Raw genomic sequence first — 13649 nt, 5'->3', positions numbered from 1 at the left:
CCTCCCAAAGTGCTGGGATTACAGGTGTGAGCCACTGAGCCTGGCCGATCATTTTCAAATTAATTCAGAAATTACATTTTCCCTAAAATACTTCTAGATTTAAAAAAAAAAAAAAAATTAGGTAAGTAAAGCCCTTGAAGCAAATCTGTTAGAGTTTATTTTAGTTTTTGAATAATCTATAAATGGAAAATTCTCTAGTTTTTTAGCTTTGTGCAAAGTTTGTATTTTTATACTATGTATGACCTAACTTTAAAATTCAATCAGTCTTTTTATTTGAACCAGATTTCAAGTTATTCAGGACCTTGTCACATCACTGTTGACCTATCCTTTGAGCCATTTTGTTGGGTACCTGTTAGTCTTTACCTTGGGCATTGAAGTATTAGTAAGTAACTTGTCAGATTACAACATTTGCAAATTTCTTTCATATATTTTTAACTAGTACTAAATTACCTTATTTTTCATTCCTTCTTTGGAATGCATTACTAGGTTCTCAGTTTTTTCTACCGCTATATGCTTACTGCTGGACTTACTGCCTTTGCGGTTTGGCCATTTCTCACTCGGCTGTGGACTCGAGCAAAGGTATGAGTACTCATTTTGACATAGGACAGATTAGTAACTACTTTGTTTTGACACGTATGTAACTTAAGGAACTGTTTATTTTTAAAGAAAAGGGTAGAATGTGTTTTTACATAAAAGAGCCTAGTCATATTGATAGGATGACAGACATTACCTGTAAGGTTTCAGTAATTCACTTAGACTTTCACATCAAAATGGGCCAGTTATGTGGTAATTGAGGTGCTATATAAGTTGTACTGATATGTCCATCTCTGAAGCACTTCCTGGATTTGTTTCGCTTCAAATATCTTGATAATGGACCAGGAGAGGAGTCGCCCAGAGCAGCACAGCCCAGTGGCTTAGAGGTCTGCACTCTGAACTTGAGTCACAGGAGACATCTCCCTCCTTACTCTGAACCACTCAGTTTTGTTTTTTGTTTTTTTTTTTCTGGAGAAGTATGTATTTATTATAGATATATAATTATTAAATTATTAAAATATATTGAGTCTTGATTTTCTTCCTTCAGCGAGGTAGGGAATTACAATGTGCTTCTACAAAGAATGCTCTCCTATTTCCACTTTCATACTTTTTGATAGAAGTAGCAGGAAGATATCTTCTTTCTACTCTGAGAATTTATTTAAAAAACTTCAATGAATGGGATTATTGATCTTTTAATTTGTGAGGGATCTTAATCTAATTACAAAAGTAGTTTTACTTATTTTCCTTCTGGGCTCAATTGTTTGATGATTATTGTAGGCCACCTTTTTTATAGATGTCTTCATCAATACATGGTCTAACATAAATTGAAGCACTTTATACAGGCTTAAATCCTGGTTATTTTATTTACTTGTCATGGACCTGGTACTACTTATATTTTAACTTCTCTGAGCTCTGTTTCATCATCTGATGCATTGGGAAGAATAATACCTGCCTCTGGAGGTTATTGTGAGAATTAAATGAGAAAATGCTCATATTATACCTAATACTATACCTGCTATGCAACAGATCCTTCACAAATAGTAACTATTACTTTTTAAAGTAGTTAGCTGTTGATTCTGCCAGAAAGTATTTGAAAAATAAAATAATAAATAGCTGTAAGGCTTTTCATTTTCCTTTTACCGTCACAGTCATATAGTCTGTGAAACACTGATGATAGTTTTCTATACCCTATTTGTCTAAAGATAACTTTCTTCTTGATTCTAGGTGACCTCACTGAGTTGGGCTTTCTTCTCTGTGCTCCTGGCGGTGTTCCCACTGATGCCGGTTGTAGGTCGAAAGCCAGACATCTCTCTAGTGTATGAATAATATTGTATTTTCTTTTCTTTTCAATACAGTTTCTTTTTTTCCTCAATTAACACTGTAAAATTTGAACCTAATCTTGGTCAAGAATTTAAAATCATGTAAACTAATGGGAATTTAAAATACCAATATCAAACCATTAGTCATGATTTGAGCCTAGGTTCTAAGAGTCATTTAACCTCCTAGTAGGTGCTTCTGGGCTTTCATAATGAAATTGTGCCACTGATAACTTAAAATGCCCCCCATTTTTTTTTGTTTGTTTAAGTCTGGAAGGTTTTCTTTCTTTTATACTTGGAGGAATCAGTAAAAGTTTTAGTTTCATATGAAAAAATGTTCTGTTGCCAAAACAGAAAGGTCTCAAAGATACTGTTAGCCCTCTTTGCTTCAATCATGTCCACGCTAAAATGTCATGTAAAAATTAAATTTTCTGCTATTCTAAATTGAATGTAAAGATCTCTGTGGGAGGAAACTCTATTTACCTTGCCAGCTTTCCCATGTTTAGCCAAATTGTTTGAAAATTCTTCTGCGTATCTTACCTAAATTCCCTACTATGCTACTGTATTTATTTCTCTTCAATAGACCTAAATAAATCTATAAAATAACTGGTTACCTTTGCTTTTAACTGCACTTTATTGTCAAGTAAATTATGGGCTGTTTGAATGTGTGTATGATCATTATTTCATTTAACATTTCCTCTCTTATTTTCTAATCGTGGGAATTAGAAATTAAATCATCTTTGTTACTTTCTTCAGAACGCTATAAGCATTTTTTAAAACATTTTAACCAAATCTGTAATGGATAAGGGTATATATTTTTAAATCAAGGAAGATTAGCTAAATAATATTTTGTAAAAATATGTGCTGATTTATGAGATTCTATACATTTTCTCCTATTTATATGAGACTACCAATATGGAATAGATCAGGAATTATCCCAGGAAGTCAATTTATTAGCAGAGCTCAAAATAATTGTATTGAATTCTAACACCATACTATCTAAGCCATACTTCATTAGAGTGTTGCTAAGTCAAAATATTTTGCAACTTTCATAACCTACAAGTAGTATGTGAGAAAATGAATTCAAATATTTTCATTTATTTCTTGATGCAGATTGCTCTGTAAGCTCTTGTAATGTTTCTATAAAGCCCCTTTCCTTCCCTTCATCAGTCTCTGCCTATCAGTCCTGCTCAAGCAGTATTGGCATAGTTGAGCAGAATGTAACATATGCTAAAAGGGAAGGAAATTGTATAAATTTGCCACTTGCATATTCTATTAAGGATGAATGTGGGAAGCAAATAAACTTGTTAAAATACGAGAAATCTAATTTATATTTTAGAAAATTGTATTGTTTCCCTCTAAATTTAAATTGCTCAGTGATTTTAAGTTTATCCTACTAGCTGTATTTGCAACTTACTTATTTTGATTCCTGCTTCATGGGGAAACTTCTACTCTCCTTTTCATCTGTCACAGCATCTCCCTTCTTCAGAAAATTACAAAGATGTCATTTTATAAACATTTAAGGATACAATTAAAGGAAAAAGCAAATTTGTACAACATAGTTGTAATGTCTGGTACTCCAGTGTTCTAAAGTAAAAACATATATGCCAATACGTCTAAATACCAAATTATTTTAAAACTTAAGAAAAAGAAAAAGCAAAGAATCTTGATCATATGTGACTATTTTTTCCTAAATTTTAATGATAATCCATGTTGAATATATGATTACCTTTCTCCTTAGGATTCTCAAAGATTGTATTTGAAACATCAGCAACAACCGTCAAGCATTTTTCTGACGATTCCTGCTTTGCATTCTTCTTAGGTGTCCAGCTCTGCTTTGTGCTCTTTCTTTTTTATCTTCAGCCAATTCCTTTTCTCTTAGTTCTATTTGGGTTCCGGATTTCATCCTCAGCATCATTTTGGCTGTACTATGTTATTCAGATGTTAAGGAGGTGAGAAAGAGCTCAATAATAGGGCACCATTTCCCTGGTATCAGTCACCTTTGACTTTAGGAAACATACTATACCTGGTGTGCTGGAAAGGTGTAATTTGTTGTTTCATTACTGTACAAATACCTCACCTGCAAGCCACCCATGTGACCACAGCCTACCTCTTCCCTCAGCCAGGAGCAGCTGAGGAAAATACCAGTGTCTGTCACAGAAGGGAGCTGTTTCTCCTACTAGAAATAATATGGGTTATATATGTAGATACTTTTTGCATGAGTAAGTTTCATAATCACAAAATACATGTTGTAGATACTGATAATATACTTGTTTAGTTATGTTTTATATTGTAAATATTTGTAAATTTGCCCAATTCAGGCTAAATATTATAGTATTTGATATGCCTAAAATTTTTAAAAATTAAATTATAGAAGTAAGGTAGACATACTCAAAAAATTGTGGGGAGAAGTTGCAAATAGTCCCATCCAGCAGTATCTTGATCCTAAGATTTTAAGTTTTCTTAAAATATTAAACTTAAAAGTTTTCTTAAAAATCTTAAAATGTACCCTTTTTGCTACTTCCTCTTAATTAAGCCAAATGACTGAGAGGTTCTGTATTAGAGTAAGATGTCTCATAGTTCCATCTGATACGTGTTCAGTAAATATCTGAAGAAAATTTTAAATTGTGAATTGTATTTCAAAACAGGATGGGTGCAGGCTTGCTGGTTCTTCTGCTATCCCTGTGTGTTGTAACATCTCTCATGAAAAGAAAAGATAGCTTTAGAAAGGAAGAGCTGTTGGTACATCTATTACAGGTCTGTTACAGATTTTCGTTACTATGTTATACTAATGATATACCAAAAATGTGTCCTATGGTTGTATTTAATTATGTTCATGAAGTGCCACTACCTTTATGCTACTTAGTATCTGCCAGCTGAGAAGAAAGCTTTCCGTTTAAAATGCTACATGGAAATGTGTTCTTTAAGAGGTATGAAATAGCAAAAGGTCCATAAGAGGCAGCCCAGTGATGCCTGAAGAGCAGAGGTTACCGAAACTGAAGGGACACCTGTATTGATAAAAAGTTGAACTGAAAAGGGCTTCCTCTGGATTGAGATTCTACCTTGTCCTCATTTGGGTCAGGGAAGGTCACTTCTTTGAAGTGAAAGCAGCCTGGGGTATGTTTATATTAAGAATAGCCAGTTTAAGACTTCAGTTAATGTCCCAGGTGAAAATAAACTTCAGCATGGTTGGTGGCTTTGGTGTGGTGAAAATAACTTTTAACTTGGTGTTTCAAAATTGAGTCAGTTCCCAGTTATGCTGCATGCTAGATGGGTACTTTTTAGTAATTTGATTTCAATGTGTGTGTGTGTGTGTGTGTGTGTGTTTATTGAGATGGAGTCTCGCTCTTGTCGCCCAGGCTGGAGTGCAGTGGTGCCATCTCAGCTCACTGCAACCTCTGCCTTACGGGTTCAAGCGATTCTCCTGCCTCAGCTTCCTGAGTAGCTGGGATTACAGGCATGAGCCACTAGGCCTGGCTAATGTTGTATATTTAGTAGACTTGAGGTTTCACCATGTTGGCCAGGCTGGTCTTGAACTCCTGACCTCAGGTGATCTACCTGCCCCGGCCTCCCAAAGTCTTGGGATTACAGGCATGAGCCACCACACCCAGCCACTTCAGTTTGTTTTTAATCTGTAGAGATAATATCTAATAGGGTTGTGACGAACATCATATCATGTGGTAGTCTATAAAATGACAACTTTTTCCATAGATAAGGATGGAAAACATCTGTTTTCCTTTTTAACCAAATAAATAAATAAATAAATAACCACGTTTAGATCACAGACAAAAAGCAAAACTCATGTGAGTCTTCTCAAAAAATTTCCTCAAGAATAGAGCTGGGATAGTAGATGGTATTTCCAAGAACACTCTGAAATAAAAATACACAACATTTGAAAGATTACATCACAAGTTAAATTCATTCTTGGAGAGCAACAGGGAACTTATAAAAAGAAGAAATTTTTTGTCAAAAATCCTGTCAAGCCATTGGAACATATGTTTCTTTTTAAATGGTACTCTGACTGGCTTTACACTTAAGCCATAGTAGCTTTGACAGAATGTATCCAGAATAATGAGTGCTTTGACAGAAGTGAATGTTTCTGGATCTCTCTCTAGGGTAGCCAAGAATATCATGCTAACATTCTTATGTGCTTTGTTAGACATACCCCTGAGTATTAGGTAACTCTGTTACAAAATTCATTTTTGCTTTAGGTTTATTAACTTGCATCAGTTCCTGTACTGTCCACTGTATTTCATTGATTCCAAGATACACATTTTTTCCAGATTTTAACATCTCAGAAATAAGAATGTCTTACATTCTTGCTAGTTATAGTCTTTCACTACCTTCTCTTTTTTTAACTTATTTCATCTTTGTCTTTAGGTGCTGAGCACAGTGCTCTCCATGTATGTTGTGTATAGCACCCAGAGTAGTCTACTTAGGAAGCAAGGACTGCCTCTTATGAATCAAATTATTAGCTGGGCAACATTAGGTAAGAGGCCACTCAAACCAAGTGAGGTAATTTGATATTAACTTAGTTATTTTTAAATGATCTGTTTATGTCTGTATCATTATTGAAAGAAATAATTTTGTTGCAGGAAAATAATAATAATGAGCTATTATTTCTATCTCTTGCTGGAATTTAGCAAAGAGAATTCTCGTGTGCATGCATGTGTTACTAAGATAATTGGATAGAATATTTGTGACCTGATAATAAAGCTATGTATTTATTAACATCTTATAAGATTCGACTAAGTGATTCCAAAAGAGAAGGGGGTGAAGAGGATCTTATGCTTCATTTTCATGCCAATTCATAAATTCTCTGTTCTTACACAGGGACTGGGAAATGTCTAAATTTTATCTGTTTCCCTTCCTGAAAATAACATCGACTAGTATACCTTACATATTTTTTAAAGCTAGTTAGACATTTGAAAGCATATTTTTCTATGTAGTCCTCTTAATTGAGAATGTTGAAATATATGTGTGAAGCAAACATGTAATTTTAGGACTTAGGTTTTCCCTTCCAGTTGGAAGACAAGAGCAAGTTTTGAGCCCAAGTTTTTTGTTCAGAGAAGACACTTTGTAATGCCAGTGAATAATTTGACATACGCTTTAACTTTTACATCTTTTGATGATTTTTGTTGTTTGGGTCATGGGGACCCACCCCTCATGAATGGATGTACTAACTTACATTCCCACCAACAATGTACAAAGTTTCCCCCGTCTCCACATCATTGCCAGCATCTGCTATTTTTTGTCTTTTTGATAATAGCAATTCTAACTGGGGCGTGATGATATCTCATTGTGGTTTTGATTTGCATTTCTTTGAAGATTAGCGATAGTGAATATTTTTTCCATATACCTATAGGCCATTTTTACGTCTTCTTTTGAGAAATGTCTGCTCAGATCATTTGCCCATTTTTTAGTTGAATTAATAGGTTTTTTGCTGTTGAATTGTTTGTACTTTTTCTATATTTTGTTTTTTAATTCCTTGTCAGATGGGTAGTTTGCAAATATTTTCTCCCATTCTGTAGGTTATCTCTTCACTCTGTTGATGGTTTCCTTTGCTATGCAGAAGCTTTTAAGCTTGATATAATCCCATTTGTCTACTTTTGCTTTTGTTGCCTGTGCTTTTGAGGTCTTACCCAAAACATCTTTGTCAGACTACTGTCCTGAAGTGTTTTCCCAATGTTTTCTTCTAGTAGTTTCATAGTTTCAGGTCTTACATTTAAGTCTTTAATCCATTTTGAGTTGATTTCTTTTTTATGTGGTAAGAGATAAGGGTCTTGTTTTATTGTTTTGAATATGGATATTCCATTTTCCTAGCACTATTTATTTGGAGAGACGGTCATTTCCTCAATGTATGTTCTTGGTGCCTTTGTCTAAATGAGTTGGCTATAAATGTGTGGATTTATTTCTGGGTTCTCTATTCTGTTCCATTCACCTATGTGTCTGTTTCTATGCCAGTACCATGTTGTTTGGGTTTGGGTTACTATAGCTTTGTAGTATACTTTGAAATCATACCTTCAGCATGACTTCATGATGCCTCCAGCTTTGTTCTCTTTTTAAAAGCTCAGGATTGCTTTAGCTATTCAGGGTCTTTTGTGGTTCCATGTGAATTTTAGGATTTTATTTTCTATTTCTGTGAAGGATGTCATAATTTTGTTTTAGGTATGTTGTTTGCAGCAAAATATTCATAACTATTACATTATCATTGTGGAATGTCACTTTTGATATCATAAAGTGTTCTTCTTTGCCTTATTGATTGTTTTTGGTCTAAAGTATACTTTGGTATCAGGATTGCAACTCTAGATTTTGTATTGTTTCCATTAGCCTTTATTTTTAGCCTTTTTGAATCACTGTATTTTAAGTTTAGTTCCTGTGTTCTGCCTAGAGTTAAGTTTTGCTTTATGTGCCAATTCCACAATTTTTTTTCTTTTAAATAAAAAGGTGAGTTGAGCTCATTCATGTTCACTAACATGACTCTTAGGCTTGTTCTCAAGAAGCATATAAAACACTGCATAATGTGTAAGTGTGCTCTACTACAACAAATTGAAGATTCTGTCAATAAGATTCTGTCAAATCTTCTTATGTTGTAGTAGAGCACACTTATACATTATGCAGTGTTTTATATGCCTCTTTCTCTATTTGAAGTATCCTGTATGATTTTTTTTTATTGTCCTTGTTTATTTGATTATTGCTTTGGAATGGTGAGGAGGAGATTTAGAATCAGTTTATTGCTGTTGTTCTCCAAACATAAAAGTTTCTCTGGGCATGTATTTTAAACAAGATCTTTCCTTCTTGGAATTGGTAGAGCTAGCTTCTAGAGGATACCTACAAAATGATGTAAGACATGAAATAAAGTTAACCCATAGGTAAGTCATCAGTATCTCCAAAGATCTCTTTTAGGCACAGATACACCATGGTCTAGCTTTAATGAGCATTTTTGCTTAATATGCTATGATCTCCAAATGGACGGTATGTTTTGAAATTGGTTCTACTTATGTCATTTAGAATAGAGACTCTTATTTCCCCTTTAGTATCTTATCAAGCATTTAGACAAAAGTAGAACAAGGACAGAAAATGTGTACAGTTTTACAGAAGAAGTCTCGTTTGAACTGACTTTTATTATTTACTTTTTTTTTATTTTTTATTTTTTAACAACCACCATTTGTCCAACAGATTAACTGACTTTTAAAATCAGAGATATTGAAATGTTATTTCTTCCAGTTAAAATATGTATCAGTTGATTATGATTGGAACTACACATCTGGAAAAAAAGAAGCTACTCATGTAAGGGTATTAAAAATATAACTTCATAGTCTTAAATCTTGCAGTGACTTGACTTTAGATGAAATTGACATTACATGTAAATTAATTTAGAAGATGTTGACTAATAATAATAACCACAGTTAACAGTTACTAAGCACTATGTGCTAGGCACTATGCTCAGGGAACACTGTATAGGTGAAACTGTATTTAATCTTCACAACTTTTTAATGTCATCTCTATTTGATATGTGGGTAAATTTCTGCTTAGGTCAGTTAATGAACTTGCCCTATAGTTTGAGCAGTTAGTAAGTGATTCAGCCGGGATTTCATCCCATCTTGTCTATCTTCAAACTCTAGAGCGCTAGGGGGATTAGGAAGTTACGCACATTTCCTTCCCAGAATAGGGATGGAGGAGTTTACATTTTGCCACCCCACCCACTTCATCTGCCCTTCCTCCACTTGGGTAGTTCCTTTTATTATCCCGGGGGAGAGTTAATACAACTCTCACGCATGGTGAACTCATTCCTGTTCTCTTTTCCAAGGGGCATACTGCAACTGTCAGTGCATACTTTACAGTGGGAAAACTTGGAGAAGGAAGGGGTTAGGAAAAAATCAGTTTCTGAGGAGTAAGTTGTCTTTGAACTAAGATATAAATGCCTAATTAAGCAAAGGGTGCTAAATCTTGAGTAATACTTTTATTTCATTAAAAAATAGTTCATTTTTGAATTAATATTATTACTGTGATCTGGGCTGAATATAAATTGAGAAAATCTGAGCATAGTTAAAACAATGAAATGTAGTATTAATTAAAAATGTGAGGCTTGACTATAATTAGGGGAAATGTAGCCTCATGTTCAAGGTCACAAAGCAATAAATGCCATAAATGATACTAGATTATTCAGGGCTTCTACAGTAACTTTTTTTGTTTTTGTTTTTGAGATGGAGTTTCACTTTGTCGCCGAGGCTGGAGTGCAATGGTGCAATCTCGGCTCACTGCAACCTCTGCCTCCTGAGTTCAAGCAATTCTCCTACCTCAGCCTCCTGAGTAGCTGGGATTACAGGCGCCTGCCACCACACCCGGCTAATTTTTGTATTTTTGGTAAAGATGGGATTTTACCATATTGGCAAGGCTGGTCTCGAACTCCTGACCTCAGGTGATCCACCCACCTCAGCCTCCCAAAGTGCTGAGATTACAGGTGTGAGCCACCATGCCTGGCTCTACACTAACATTTTTTTGTGTCTCTTGTACTGACAAATGGCCTGTTTTGTTTCATTGCAGCCTCTTCCTTGGTTGTGCCACTACTGAGTTCTCCAGCTGTCTTTCAGCGATTGTTCAGCATACTTCTTTCATTGATGTCAACATACCTACTTCTAAGCACAGGGTATAAACTTTTTAACAATTTAATTTTATAGCAGCAAGTTTTAAATGATATATTGATATTTTCTCTATTAGTATTTAACTTCTGGAAATGAAAAATATTTTCTAAATCTTGAGGGATACATTATAAATATTTACTTCTCAGTGAGGACTATATCTGACTTGATCTGTAATCTTCTGTTTTCTTTTTTTTATCCATTTCATAGTATTGCTTGCTGTCTTTGTGTTTCTCTTTTCTGAAGTTGCTAAAATATCACTTAACTATAATGTTAGAAAATTCTGATTGATTATGGAAGAATTTTAAGTCTCATTGACTTTTATTTTTTATTGCATTCCTTGTATCCATTTTAAATTATGCTTTGATTCGTCCATTCTTCTTTGAATATAGTACTTTTTTAATCTTACACATCTCACAGTTCAAATATTCATTTCATTCAGAGAACCTTCAGAATATTTTCCCAAAACTTTTAAAGATTTTTATTTAAGATTGAAATTTTCTTATCAAAACAAAACAAAAGAAAACAAAAAATCAGCAGCTTGACTTGGGGTGAATCCCAAAGCATTTTCTAGAACTCAGTGAAGACAGGGATATACTCTGTCTGTTATCTTTGGAGAATTCTTTTCTTGTTTTTGAATTTTGTCCTTACTTAAATCTTTATGAGGGTAAGAAATGTGCACATTATAACAAACAATGACTAGAACAAACAGTGAATAAACACCACTCATAAACAGTTTGATTTTTGGCCCAAATACACAATCTTGATAGAAGTTAGACTAAACCTAGGGATTCACCATTATGCTATAAGATTATTCACAGTTCAAATGATTTTGTAAAGCCATTTGCGGTCTAAGGCTCAGGTTCTCCCTTTTGGAAACTTAGTTGTCATAATTCAATATTAGAGAGGTGTTCTCAAAGTCTTCCCACAGTAGACCCTAACACCCTAAGTGACCTGGACCTCAGGAGTTCTTGTAGTCTCATGTAAGAGATGATCCAGTGGGGCCCTAAACCTTTTTTTCACCAAAGCTGTCTATCTCCTTTTGTTTCCCTTCCCCCTGCCTAACCAGATGTGGGCCACAGCTCTGAAGATGTGATACAAATGTCATGGAACTTTTTACCAGCTACCTAATAAGATTTTAAGAGAGGCTTTCTTTGAGATTTAGACCTTTGAAGTAGAACTTTAAAATAAAACTGGAAATTTATGAGCATCTGTTATTCAAGAGTGATGAACATGAGAGCTTAAAATCTTTCAGTTTCCCCCTTTATTAGTGAAATTTCGGGATAAATAATTTTGTTAAATTAGAATCTATGAGAGTAAAAGTGAATTCAACTATGCACAAGTTTTTAATCTATATAAGGAAGCAGAAGTTAAAATAATTTCTATTCTAACCTACCGTTTCAGGGAGACTCATGAATTTTATTAAGAGATTACACCCAGAGGTTGATTTAAGGAAATAAATGTTTGAAAGTGTCCAGAAATATGTACTAACTTCTGTATAGTCTCTTAATCAATAGGCCTTTCTCTTTTTTGAACTTTCAAATTCTAAAACAATAAACAGATTTAAAGGGATGTGTAGTTGATTAAAAAATGTAAACAAGTATAAAAATAGATCTGATTTGCTGGATTAGAAAAGGAGAGCAAGAAACAAAGATAACTGAAGTTTAATTTTGAATGAAAAAACTATTTCATGATGTAGCATGACTAATCATGTAACTTGGGGATAAGTATTTTAAATCATCAATTTAATAGTCATAGGAGATGTCAAAACAAATTATCATAATAAGCATAATCAGAATCATAACTTAAAATCTAAAAAGGGAAAACCTATACCTAAAATCAGAATAAGGCACTATATGACCTTATTAATGAATTCATTAAGAGATATATTATTCAACATCAGAAAGTATATCTAGCTTTGCCAAAAAAAATTGAAAAGAGTATCTTGAAATAGCACAGTTCAGTCATTTCAATCAGTACATTTTCTCAGTGTCAAATCAGTTTTGTAAAACATAGTCCACCTGTTATGATTCAGCCTGACAATTTTGGATGACCTGGAGGGTTCTCTGTGTAAATTATTGAATATTCAGAATTACAGAATATTTAAAAGAAATATAGTTATAAGGAGTAAGGAAAGGATCCAGTTTCAGCTTTCTACTTATGGCTAGCCAATTTTCCCAGCACCATTTATTAAATAGGGAATCCTTTCCCCATTTCTTGTTTGTCTCAGGTTTGTCAAAGATCAGATGGCTGTAGATGTGTGGTATTATTTCTGAGGACGCTGTTCTGTTCCATTGGTCTATATCTCTGTTGTGGTACCAGTACCATGCTGTTTTGGTTACTGTAGCCTTGTAGTATAGTTTGAAGTGAGGTAGCGTGACGCCTCCAGCTTTGTCCTTTTGACTTAGGATTGTCTTGGCAATGCGGGCTCTTTTTTGGTTCCATATGAACTTTAAAGCCGTTTTTTCCAATTCTGTGAAGAAAGTCATTGGTAGCTTGAAAATTAATTCAAGATGGATTAGAGACTTAAATGTTAGACCTAATACCATAAAAACCCTAGAAGAAAATCTAGGTAGTACCATTCAGGACATAGGCATGGGCAAGGACTTCATGTCTAAAACACCAAAAGCAACGGCAGCAAAAGCAAAAATTGACACATGGGATCTAATTAAACTAAAGAGCTTTTGCACAGCCAAAGAAACTACCGTACATCAGAGTGAACAGGCAACCTACAGAATGGGAAAAAATTTTTGCAACCTACTCATCTGACAAAGGGCTAATATCCAGAATCTACCAAGAACTCAAACAAATATACAAGAAAAAAGCAAACAACCCCATCAAAAAGTGGGGAAAGGATATGAACAGACATTTCTCAAAAGAAGACATCCATACAGCCAACAGACACATGAAAAAATGCTCATCATCACTGGCCATCAGAGAAATGCAAATCAAAACCACAATGAGATACCATCTCACACCAGTTAGAATGGCAATCATTAAGAAGTCAGGAAACAACAGGTGTTGGAGAGGATGTGGAGAAATAGGAACACTTTTACACTGTTGGTGGGATTGTAAACTAGTTCAACCATTATGGAAAACAGTATGGCGATTCCTCAAGGATCTAGAACTAGATGTACCATATGACCCAGCCATCCCA

At 34.3% G+C, this 13649-nt stretch overlaps 1 protein-coding gene across 8 annotated transcripts in view; it reads left to right on the top strand.

The window, feature by feature from the left end:
• Positions 1-13649, top strand: part of PIGN (phosphatidylinositol glycan anchor biosynthesis class N) — a 139704-nt gene that overhangs the window by 79934 nt on the left and 46121 nt on the right. For all 8 annotated transcript variants that reach the window (XM_033239035.1, XM_033239057.1, XM_033239050.1 and 5 more), the window contains 6 exons: positions 283-382; positions 487-579; positions 1759-1850; positions 4499-4607; positions 6231-6339; positions 10398-10500. In XM_033239035.1, coding sequence (XP_033094926.1) covers positions 283-382; positions 487-579; positions 1759-1850; positions 4499-4607; positions 6231-6339; positions 10398-10500 — 606 coding nt within the window. The remainder of the gene's footprint in view (positions 1-282; positions 383-486; positions 580-1758; positions 1851-4498; positions 4608-6230; positions 6340-10397; positions 10501-13649) is intronic.

Source organism: Trachypithecus francoisi, unplaced genomic scaffold, assembly GCF_009764315.1.
Source record: "Trachypithecus francoisi isolate TF-2019V2 unplaced genomic scaffold, Tfra_2.0 Contig01474, whole genome shotgun sequence".
Lineage (NCBI taxonomy): Eukaryota > Metazoa > Chordata > Mammalia > Primates > Cercopithecidae > Trachypithecus > Trachypithecus francoisi.
The sequence above is the reverse complement of the archived record's forward strand: the minus strand, read 5'-3'. Positions and strand labels throughout refer to the sequence as shown.